The following is a 12,341-nucleotide window of genomic DNA, read 5'->3' on the forward strand; positions in this document are numbered from 1 at the left end:
ATCAACATGAATTTTATTACAATGGAAGTGTTCTCGAAGAAGTTGCGGAATATAAATACCTTGGCATCGATTTCAACAAAAAACTAAGCTGGTCTAGCTACAGGTATAAAAGGACATTAGGTGGATGGAAGGCTTTCTACACTCTTCAGAATAGGTGCCGTGAAGCGGAGTTGTGGGATTGGAAAACTATTCAAACCTTGTTCGGTCTTCTTGTGCTGCCAGTTGTTCTTTATGGGTGTGAATTATGGGCCAGCAACACTACTATAGCACAATGGAAACAAATCGAAGGAATCCAAAAGCGCTTGATTACAAGCAAGTTTAAAATTAAAAGCACTGTTCCATATGACATCATGCTAAGTGAAATGGGGGTTGTGCCTATTGAGGCACTTGCTATGGTTTGCCTTTTAAGCTATCTAAAAAGAATCGAAAAAATGGAAGAGGATAGATGGCCGAAAGTTGTATTTAGTGACACACTATGTAAGCGAAAAAGGACATGGATGCAACAAAACATCAAGTGGATGAGTAAATGGAATATTCATTTCAATATGTGCCCCACAAGTAATAAAGAAATAAAGGTCTTTGTTATGGAGAAATTCTACAAGAGAAATTGGGGAAGCGAGATTGGGAGGAAGAAACTATATTATATAAATGAGTTCAACCCCACTTGTGATCAACTCGAAAAAGTGTACATAGGAGCCAACATTTCTTGGAGAGCTAAAATTCTTATTGCTCAGCTAAGAACCAACTCTCACCAACTTCGTTGTGAGACCGGGCGTTGGAAGAGGCCAAAGGAGGCTTGGGAAGAGAGAATTTGTAGATTTTGCAATTCTGGGAAAGTGGAAACTGAACAGCACTTTATTCTAGAATGTGAGGCCTACAAGGATAGCAGGGATAAGTTTGCGGATACTATATGTGACAGTTCTTGGCATAACCTGTTCAACGAAGAGTACATTGAGCAATTGGGGGGGCTCATCATTAGTCTACACAAGAGGCGAACAACGCTACTTAAGTCTGCTTGAGTTGTCTTGCTGTCCTATAGGCTATTTTTGGCCTCGTGGACGTTAAAATTTTATCTATCTATCTATCAGGGTGCTTTTTGGTAAAAAATAAAATATCGGGCGTCAAGCTGCCTATTCAACAATTTCATGTCCTAGGGTGGCTTAAAAAAGGAAACATCGTTTTGTCATTACGAAGAAGAATTTGGAAAGACCACTTTCGTTGGTACTGAGAAGTGGAAGCACATTTCAGTGGGTAATGCGAACCAAAAATTTGAGGAAAGGTTATTTTTCCCGAATTCTGTGAAGAGGCTTGTCTCACGAGTTTGCACAGATGAGCAGAAGTAGAAGAATTAACAAGAACCGTGGTGAAAGCACATTTTATTCTGTAAGGAAACCCATTTGAAGAGGGGTTTTCTTTTTTCAGAGCTCTGTGAATGGGGTGGTCACATGAGTATGCAGAGACTGTAGAAGAATTAGCAAGAGCAGTTTTGGAAGCACATTTTAATGGGTACTGAGAACCAACCATTAGAGGAAGGGTTTTCTGTTTTCAGAATTCTGTGAAGAGGGTGGTCACATGAGCATGTACAGAGGAGCAGAAGTAGAGGAAGTAAAAGAGGAGCTGCGTTGTAGACGGTCAGATGGTAAACGATGGAGGTGCAGCGCCCCTGTCAGGAGTGGCCACACTCTCTGTGAGCACCACATTAAAATGATCGATGGTCGCCAAAAGAAGAAAAAAGATGAAAAGCTTACCGAAAAGATGGAGAGAGTAAAGGCCGTGTCTGGTTTGGCCCATGGCAAACGGCATTTCAAGGATGGAAATGCTGCTTTCCGATATGAACAAGAGGCTTGGGGAGCTGATGTGGATGAATATGTGGAAGCCAAAGCAGAAGAAGTGGACAGTTTCTCCCGGATTAAGTCCCTTACTCGAATGGTACTTTGGGTTCCTTGTTTTGATGTTTTCTTTTCTTGGGAAAGACTTAAAATATCTCTCTGACTCTGGCTTATGAGTCAAGTTTGCATAGTTCACAAGAGGAAAATAATAACTTTTTGATATTGATTACAAAGTTCGAGGAAAATATATTTTAGGGTAATAGTTAAATTTTTGTTATTAGTTTTTAAATCTGTGCCATTTTATAAAAAATATAATATATACACGCCTTGTTACTGGGCAGTGCTGGTAAATCCTGGTATACGTACATTTTGGGTATGGTACACTGGAAATGTCTAAATCCTAAACTAAAACGTAAATCTTATCAAGATGGACACTTAGTGTTTTTTTTTTTTCAAAATTCACTTTTCCCTTGCGATGATTTACATTTTAGATTTTAGTTTAGGATTTAGCCAATTCCGAATAGATGAATGTTAAATGTTGCTTGTAATTTGATTTTCCATTGTGTAATGTCATTTGTGTTGGTTGTTTCTAATTGTGGCCTTAATAGCTTACACGGTTTCCTGTAGATCTCTTGACACTATTTAGTAAGATTGAAGTAAAATGTATTGTAGAGTGATTCCATGCAGCTATTTAATTTTATTTTTTAATTATTTTTTAAAATAAGTGAGTTTATATTTATATATATTTTTAACTAAATAAAAAGGATAGTTTTAATTTATAATCTTATCTTATAATGCTGGTTTCTGTAATTGTGGACCTAATGGCATGTCTGATTCCATGTAAATTTTTTATTGGTACAAAAAACAAGTTTAGATTTTCTCATATATACTGGAGTTGTTACGTTTTGGAGTTTGAAATTTCAGTAAAAAAAATAAACAAGGGACCTGAAATACTGCAGCTTTGCATAATGAAAAATATGCTGTATGATTGTACATATTTCCTTTTCTTCTCCTTTATTTCTCCATTAATATTTTACTTTCAATCACGTGTCCCAGACCCTAAAACCCTTGTCTCTAATGGTGTTTGAGGTATTGCAGTATGTGGTAGATGTCCACTCGCACCCACCCCCCCCTCTTGCCTACCAAAATATTCAAATCTTTGAAATATATTTGAAATGTGTTTCAAAAATTAAAAAAACACCATAGGATGTATAATATCTGGGACAACTAGATGCTCCTCAGGGCAAGGCAAATTGCCATCATTGAAATTCATTCCTTTCCATCTTATAATCCTCATCCTAGATAAGTTGTGGAACACAGATTATTTGGTCTTTTACCAACTCTAAAAAAATGCTCCTTGAAAATTCAAGTATTGATTGCTAAAGAAAAAATAACTATAATAGTTTGGGGTGTTACCTTAAGGCCCAACAAGCATGATGATTCAGAAACTGAACTTTGAATGTAGAAATTATTTTTCGTTTTACCAAGCCTTTGAGAGCATGGGCACAATTCTTTAAAAAGCATAAATATATTACATAGAGGTGCTTTTTTGATGAAGAATAAAAAACTATAAGGTAGATTTAGAGGTTCAAGGAGGAAAGGTCCAAGAGGTTCTCCTTGCTTCTCCTTTAGGGCTCCTAGATATCATCTATTTTGAGTTTGTGGAGTGTTGTACGAGAAAAGTGTGAGTCTTGATTGTCAATGTTGTACTTGCAGATTGCTTTCCCATTCTTTGACATCTCCTTGGGAAGACATGAGATGCATGATGACCTCTATATTGTTATACTGGGGAAGAATTCCATGGTTTTGGATATACAAAGGCTTTATTCCCATTCAGAAATCACCCTAAGCTATTAAACTTGGAGCTGAAACTCAAATTGGAAGGAGAAGAGGTGGTGCTTCACAACATCAAGGATGGGGATCCAAGAGTTGTCATGGCCGCAAGCTGAAATATCAATTGATGACGAGCACTTCATCCATAGGTGAGAATTTTTTTTGTGGTGACATTGAATTTATTTGAGATTACCGTGGTAGGGAGTTTGATGTTGTGCTTCTAGGGTGCCGACAAAGTAGACAAATTCATCAGGATATAGAGAGATTACCGTGGTAGGGAGTTTGATGTTGTGCTTCTAGGGTGCCCACAAAGTAGAGAAATTAATCAGGATATAGAGAGAGAACATGTTGGAGAGATGTTTCTCATTTAGGAAGTAATGGTCACCATCAAGGGATATCAAGGGATGCTCATAACTTTGGGGAAGGGCTTCAAGTGAATTTTTTTTTTTATGACTCTTTATAAACCTACACATGTACTTCTATTTTTTGAAAGAAATTGTTTTACAACAACAAATGTTGGACTTATTATTCCCAAAAACATAAATAAGTCATGCAGATTTAGACAATAACTATTGAAATCTCTATGGAATCCAACAAAATAGTTATAGTTTGTGTTTGCAAATAGTCGATGCTAAATTAGAACTTACCAGTTACATTGATTTTTTATTGCTATCATAGTATCAAGAATGGACTCTCAGACTTATGGCAGACCTCAAATGGCTGCATTTTGGTGTACAAACCCTAATTCAAGTTGCAATGAAGAATTATTAGACTGTGATCTTTGATTTGTTTGGAAGAGAAATGGACTCTACTAGATCAACTATGTTCCCTCGGTTTGCTGCTATAGTTCTGTGACTTTATTTGCTAATAAAAATCACTAATAACCTGTGTCAGGGTTGTGTCCAGAACAGTTGCTGCTACAAGGGTTTTGTCCAGTACTATTCACGCAAAGTATAGAGTGAAAAAATAACAAAGTCATAAACTTGGAATGAATTATTTTCTCCCATCATCATCTCTGTCAAAAGCTTTGATCCCTCACAAAATCCTTCATTTTTTGGCAGTTAAAAATTAACATCACTCACCATGAAGATTTCACCTAGTAATAAAAACATGGGTAACTTAAAGTGGTTCCCACTTTAGTCCATAACGAATAATTAAATAAATTACTAATCACTTTTAGCGTTTTGGGCTATTAATTAATTTATTCATGTATTCCCTTACTATTCAGTTAGTTTTCTAGTCTTAAAGAAATAGGTGTCCAAACTTATAATTTAAGCTTTTCCCTTGTACTGAATTTTTCATTTTATGCCCTTATTAATCCTTTTAGCTCCATGTTGGGGACATCACAAGTCCTCTCACCCTGAGATTGCTTGCCCTAAGCAATCATCCTAATCAAATTTGATTAGGATCAAGTACACCATTTAATTCCTAGATCTCAAAGAAGTCTTACTTCATCTTCTTCAGATCTAAATTTGATTAGGATCAAGTACACCATTTAATTCCTAGATCTCAAAGAAGTCTTACTTCATCTTCTTCAGATCTTCATTCCTCTAGACTGATGTAAACATGATAAGACCTAGTACTATGAAGGACACGGGTATAATCCCAATGTAGATGTTCCTCAAACCAAACTACGCACCATAGTGACCTGTAAGTACCCTTGTGGGGGAAGAATTGAGTCAGCAAAAGTGTGAAACCACTAGTATGAGTTGGAACAATGTTTGTATATAACCCAACCCAACATGAGTATCTAGATCAGATGAATCTAGATCAGCAATGCTATCAAGTCTGATGACTACACCAAGGTCTGGTTCAAGGGCTGAATCCACTAAAGTTGTAAAATAGCAATGTAATTCTTTGGCTATCAATGAATTTTCTGAGTGTATACCTTTCCTAAGTCCCATTGCAAAGCATGAATTACCATAAGATATTTTATCGCTGCCAACGCCATGTATCAAGACATCCATGTCAAGAGGATAAGGAAATATGTTGCTGCTATCATTAATTGAATAATCTGATTTATCGCCTTGCACCCAATTGGTGTTTCATCATCAAGGTAAGTTTGCATACACTTGGCTTCCTTTACTTGTGGGTTAACATTTTTTGTAGCTCTCAACACATTATGTTTATCTTCATGAGTAAAGTGAAGCTCCACATTGTTGAAGTCTTGAGTGTGTCTTCCAAGAGACTAAACCATGGTACTCCCACAACTATTTTGGTATCCCCAATAACAACGACTTAGGACTCATCACTAAATGTATAATCATCTACTTGTATGCTCAACTTGGTTATTCTTCTTGTGCCACTGATTTTGCATCTATCTGCCAACATGAGCCGAGTCCAAAGAAGTTCTCATAGTACTGCTGTCCACCATACACACAATTCCCTGTCCTTTGACAATCCCGTTAAGTATGAATAAATGATTGTTGGAACTGTTGGATAGGGACATAAGGGTACATTTTACCTTGTCATCGGGCTAACTATCCTCATTGCTGTCCACATAAGACTTCACCTCAATAAGATATGCCTTATTCTTACCAAGGCACCTTTGACTGGGTTTCCAAGGTTATTTGCAATAAAAACAAAGATTTCTTCTTAACACATTACTTGACTCTTTTTCTCTCTTAAGAGGCATGGCTTTGTGAAGATTAGGAACCTTCAAATGTGATTCATCATCTGAATTTTGATTCCTAAAGCTCTTGTGGGGTTGAGGATAGGATGTGACTTCAAGATCAAGAGCTAACCCAATAGCATCATCCGATGTATTAAGCCTATGTGCCTTGATGAATCCCTTCAATTTTTCACCCAATCCTTCTACAAAGAATATTGTGACTCTTTTCTGTGGCATATCAAGAACCATTACAAAATATATGGCCATCTCGACAATGATAACAACAAAAGAAAAAACCAGAAAAAGGGCGTTAATTCTATTTTGCCATTGTCAGGTAGCATCGAGTGTCCTTCATCGTGACTTGCAAGTCCCTATACAGGTCTTGTGCGAGTTCCTCACAAAAGCTCATGAGTCTTTGTTTTGGAATCGCTAGGACTCAACTTGTGAGTCTACGGTGAGTCAACTCGGCAAGCCATGAGACTTGCAAGGTGTGACAAGTCCCATGAGTCCTCAAATTATGATTTTTATAATTAAAATAGAAGGCATGTTTATACAATAGTATTAAAATAAAAGTATTTTTTATTAGTAAAAATAAATAAATAAAATTAAAAATAAAAGCATATTTAAATACTTCAAGGGAATTAGGAACCATGAGGCCAATTTGAAAGGGTATATCAAGGAGATGTCTATCTTCATTTGGCATTCATCCTAGTTAATGCTTTGCATCTAATTTTCAGATTTGGACACTTGTATAATCCAGCCATGTCTAAAACCCTTGGCTTGTTTGAGGTTTGAGAGGATGCAAACCCTCCTGGATTCCTCAGTTTGGATGTAGGACATAACCCTTTTTTTTCATTTTGGGTGATTCCATACAAGGATCACAATTGTGCTGATTTATTGAGGATTTGAAGACATTTTTCAGTTTCCTTAAATTGTATATTCTGATCTTTGAATATTTGAAGAAAATTTCCAATGAGAAATTATTGGTTTGCAAGAATACTTTGCAATTGGCACTTGTATGGTTTTATTGTTTTTTTTTCAAAATTTCTTGCTTCTGCTGATCATTTTCAGCTAGATCTTAGGTGCAACATGAGGAGATTAATTTTCAACATCTATTTCTCTTTGAAACCCTAGTCACTAGATTACAAGTAATTTATGCATTTTTTTTTTCGGTGGTTGATTATTAACATTTTATTCTGGGTTTGAGTACTATATCTAGGAAGAGACTTTAATCATCATCTGCTATTGATTTTTCAAGTGGTTGCATGCACATTGGTTAGTGTTTACCAAACATTTATTTCAGATCGGTGGAATACTAATACTTACGGGTCAAATTGCATCAACCATACAACCTTTAGACACCATAGGAGCCATATGTCATCATTATATATTTTGTACCAGCACCAAGGAGGGTCTAATCAGATTTGGAAGAGCTATACCAGCATTTCTTGTTGCTACGCAGAAATTTTTACACAATTTTACTAACTGCTACAATTCTATGGTCCTGCCCGTGACCTACAATAATTCACACCAGGTATTTGAGGGTTTCAAGACAGAACAAGATTGTTCAAGGATGTCCACTTCTACAATTTGTGAGCGATCTTTTAATACTAAAATCAGAAAAATATATTGTTGCATTTATTGTAATAACTTTCAGCTCAGTGGATGAATAAAAACATATCCTTCAGGGTTGACAAGTCTATTGTCTGATGTGGATTGATGTTGAAATGATTATTTTAATTCAGATATGAGTGCTGGAATACCTAGGGTTTTTACAAGCAGTTCTAATTGATGATATAGATCAAATGATGTGCTGTATCAGCAACTGCGGATTTGCTAGAGTGTTTCTAGTTGACTTTTTCCAATTTTTATTTGCTGTTCTAGCTTGGCTTGATTTTCAAAACTTAAAAAAAAAGAAATACAAAATTTCATATAGCTGCACAAAATATTGCATGATTTTAGTTTGGAACATTACATGATCTTTGAGTAGAGTGCCATTCACCCTGCCTATGAAAAGATTAGGGGTGTTTATTCTCCTACAAAATGTGATTCTATTTAATGTGTATCATTTTATTTGTTTTCCATGTTTATATGTTGCAGACACTAGCTTTGCTGCTGCAGAATTTGACAAGAATAGACTTTATCCAGGACATTGTATCACTGAAAGTGCAAAGATGCAAAGAGGATCCTGGTGCAACATGGAAGGTTTTCGAATGCAATCCCTACATCATGGTTGAACCAGAAAACCCAGATATGTATTTTCCATTTCTAGACTACCTATGCAAATTGGCAGATGAAGACCATACAGTTGTGGGTAAGTGCTGAAAATAAAATGATTAAGCTTGTAGAATGAAAAAATATACATAATGTTCAATTCAGTTGAAGAACATCAAAACTATTATCTAATGCAAAAAGTTCTTTATAAAAGCAAGTTTTCAAGACCAAGCAAGGTCTACAATACTAGAGAAATTAGTTACGCCATAGATTGTTAAATAGTCTCTAAAAAGGGCCCTCTCTTAAAGAGGGTTGATAGTTTTGTGGTGCAAAACCCCAACTTGCATATGGAATGCCCTAGATTTGAGTCATAATTGATCCTTGGACACTAGCACAAATAAAAACTCAAACACTCAATCAAAATAGTATAGCACTGAATGATTAGAATGGACATGAAAGAGGAGGAAAAAGGATACCAATATATTTAATTATCTGTAACAAAAACGAAAATGGATATAATACCAACTATGGCAGGAGGTGAACCACGAGTCAGCATTGCATCATGGCTCTGATATTTGTAAAAAATTCTAAACCTCTTGGTTCATGAGAAATTGGTTTAACAAATGGGATGAGTTCTTCTATGATCTTATCGGAATCAAGCAATCCTACCATTTTAATAAATATGTCCTATAATTCTTCAATCTTGTAACAGTGATATTTGTGTCTAATATTCCTTCAACGTGTTCCCTTTGTTCTGCAGTAGCTTTAGTATCCATTCTTCATGCATGTTCTCTTGAAAAAGTTTCATTCTTTCTTGATAATAATGTGTATCACAACATTAAGGATGGAATTGATGACACATTTTTGAGGCAGAGCTACCAAATAAGCATTCCCATTTGTCTTCTTGGATATGCATGACCAATTTTCTTTGGTTTAAATTTATGATAATCTTGAAGGAAATATCTCTTTACGAAGGTAAACATCAATATGAATAGATTTCCACAATCCATTAGACTTTAAAGAAGGTAAAGTTAAAGAAGGTAAACATGATTTGTTTGCTTCCTTTTTTACCTTCGCTTTTTGATGTAAATCTGCACTTCTCTTATCATTCATGATTTATAGCTAGAGCTTGATTTCTTTGAATACACCATGCATGTACTCTTCAAAATTCTGATTAGTCTGACTAACCCATCACATTGTCTCCAAAAACTAACTAGAAAGTAGACTTACTTGTGGATGTTGATGTTTGTGTCGAAAGCAATCTCAGTTTGTGCTTAAACTAAGTTCTACTTCTTTGGAATCTCACTCACAAGGCACCAAAGTAAATCATCCAAACTTCTCACCCTCTCCTTATTAATTAGTAGGTGGTGGGCTGAACTATAGTGCAACTTGACTAAGGCTAGCTTGTCCTGCAATTTGAAGCAGAGCTCAGCTACATCTCTAGCAATAGGCTTCTCTTTGCCCTTTTGAAAATTTGCTCTTATCTGCAACATCATAAACTGGTATATTACTCCAACAAAAAGAACTGCCTTTCCCTCAAAATTTAGGATTGTTTGAATACCTTCGACAAATAACTTATACGTAAGAATTTGGCAAGCAGCTCTTTTAATATCTTGGGGGCAGAACTCAATCTTGTTTTTAAATTGGCTTTTCTGAGTATTTTGGAGATTATGCAACTGTAAGGTAGGATGCAACTTATTTCTTGTCACTGCTAATTTTTCTCTTCTTGGTTCACCTTCATCTATGCTCTCTATATCAAAATATCATACTATTTCTTGTAGCCATCTAATTAGCCATCTGATTAACAAATCAGAGTTCAAACTTCAAATCACCACAAAAGCTTGGATTCTTCTCCTTTACTTTTATTTTGTTTTTTGAACTAAAGCTTGTATCAGTCTTCAGATGGGGTATCCTGTTCTAACAAGGGCTCCCAAATCTTCTTGTTAATCTTTGAATTCATTCAGTTGGAATCTACCATCAATTCCTTGTAATCTTCCAAGCAATCCATCTTGGCCATTCCTAATTTTATTGTATCTTCTAGTTCTCCTTCCCTAGCTCAAGGTCATTTTATAGTGTTCTTTGATAGCAACTATTGTAGAATATTTATTTCTGCAAAAACTGATGCACAAAATCTATCCTTTATGCTGCCCTCCTACAACTACTCTTTGAGCTGGTATCTGCAGAGACAAAATACAACAGAATAGACTAGGAGAGGGGAAAGGTAACAGGGAATTAGAAAAAAAAAAGACAAACCCATGATATGCTGACTGCAAAGTAGAATCCCTTCAATCTTCATTAATCTTAGCAGAATAAAATGGATAATCTTTCTGTACAAGGGAAATCAAAGTTTACTGCAACAACTTTTTCTTTCATCTATTCAAAGTTTCAAACTATTCTGCCGAACTTCTGTTTTCTTTGTAGGAAAATATTTTTGGCTCTCTAGATAGTGTCCTCTATCCAAGTTACTGGCTAACAAAGTTCTCCTAAACCACCCAAGAAGTGGCAAGATCTCAATAAAAATTAGCAATATAGCAAATGCCATTTGACAGCAGCACTAGGTCTAGCCTGTAGTGTGAAACAGAAGTCATGTTCATATTTAATCATAGTATTACTTGTCTCTTTCTTAACCTTAGGTAACATGTTTCTCGTCCTTTCATTATCACTACTTTGCCTCAAACTTTTTCCCTAGAGATGATGCAGTAAGAGATACAATCCATGCATTGTCTTGTTCTCCATAGCATAACTATTTTATATAAACAATCTTACTCCCCAAAAGAGTCAGTTTCCACACTTCCACTCTTTTCTGTTTCCAACGAATCCATACAAAGTTGCACAGACAAAGATATGCATACGGTATTGGGTACATATATGGCCATTTCTTTAGACCTCCAATTTGGATACAGCTGAATGTGGTATTAATAAAAGCACACACACACATATTTAACACAATTTTCTAAGTTATTAGAGGAGATATTAATTACTTCAAAAGCAATATAGACACATAAATTCTACCTAAATAATTGTAAGTTAATTTAGCACTTTACAATAATTAAAAATAGACAAGTTCCATTAGAAGATAACCCCAAAAAAGGGTCGCTGAAATAGAATTCTTTTTCAATTGTCTTTCTTTGTTTGGTGCAGGTTTTTTACCAAATGTTTTAAAAAATTTACATTAATAAAGTTTTTAAAAAAAATATTAGGAAGATTTACATCAAATCTTTAAAAAAATCAAATCACATAGTATTCGGCACAGTTGGATAATCAAGTTTTTTAGGATACACATGGGTACAATATTTGATGTGTATCCATGTCATATTGGATACGAGGATACGTGCACATGAGGAGGACAGAAATTTCTGTCTAACTCTTTATCCATCTCGTTCTTGCCAATATATTAAAACACATTGTATATTTAGACAATGTTGTCAAAATAGAAAATATGTTATCTTAGAAGCAAGCATTCTTTAGATGTGCAACACAATTGCGTTAGATTTATATTAGGGAATTGACTTGTACTCATATAAATTTCTCTTACTTGAGTCAGTAATTTTTCACAGCTTGTCTCTATTTTGAAAGCTTCTAAAAACCTACCTTAAAAAACATGATAATGAATAGTCCTGGTTAATTGAAATGATATCGAGATGTTTTTCTTTGTTTTCCTTTTCCTTGAAACATCTTGTAGCTTTTTTTCTCATCTTCCATGATTCAATATCTGTAGTGGTCACTTCTTTCATTGTAACTCTCCTAGAAGAAAAGTCAGCTGTGATTGGTCTCACATTTGTAGTCTCCTTCTCAGTGTTTTCCACAAGCATCTTCTTCTTTATTAGATTTTTTATTGAAACTATTTCAGTTGG

The 12,341-nt window shown here is 35.3% G+C and overlaps 1 protein-coding gene across 3 annotated transcripts in view; it reads left to right on the forward strand.

Annotated features, from left to right (window-relative positions):
* The first annotated feature begins 1,173 nt into the window (after nt 1-1,173).
* Nucleotides 1,174-12,341, forward strand: part of LOC149568524 (uncharacterized) — a 49,643-nt gene continuing 38,475 nt past the window's right edge. Inside the window, exons 1-2 of one of the 3 annotated variants that reach the window (XM_089821423.1) lie at nt 1,174-1,929; nt 8,422-8,587. In XM_089821423.1, the coding sequence (XP_089677549.1) occupies nt 1,573-1,929; nt 8,422-8,587 (523 nt within the window). In that variant the 5' untranslated portion in view covers nt 1,174-1,572. Of the gene's footprint in view, nt 1,930-8,373; nt 8,588-12,341 lie in introns of all 3 variants that reach the window. The other 2 variants (XM_089821422.1, XM_089821425.1) reach the window with 2 other exon arrangements.

This window comes from Cupressus sempervirens, chromosome 3 (genome assembly GCF_028749045.1).
Source record: "Cupressus sempervirens isolate cs-2001-9-10 chromosome 3, ASM2874904v1, whole genome shotgun sequence".
NCBI lineage: Eukaryota > Viridiplantae > Streptophyta > Pinopsida > Cupressales > Cupressaceae > Cupressus > Cupressus sempervirens.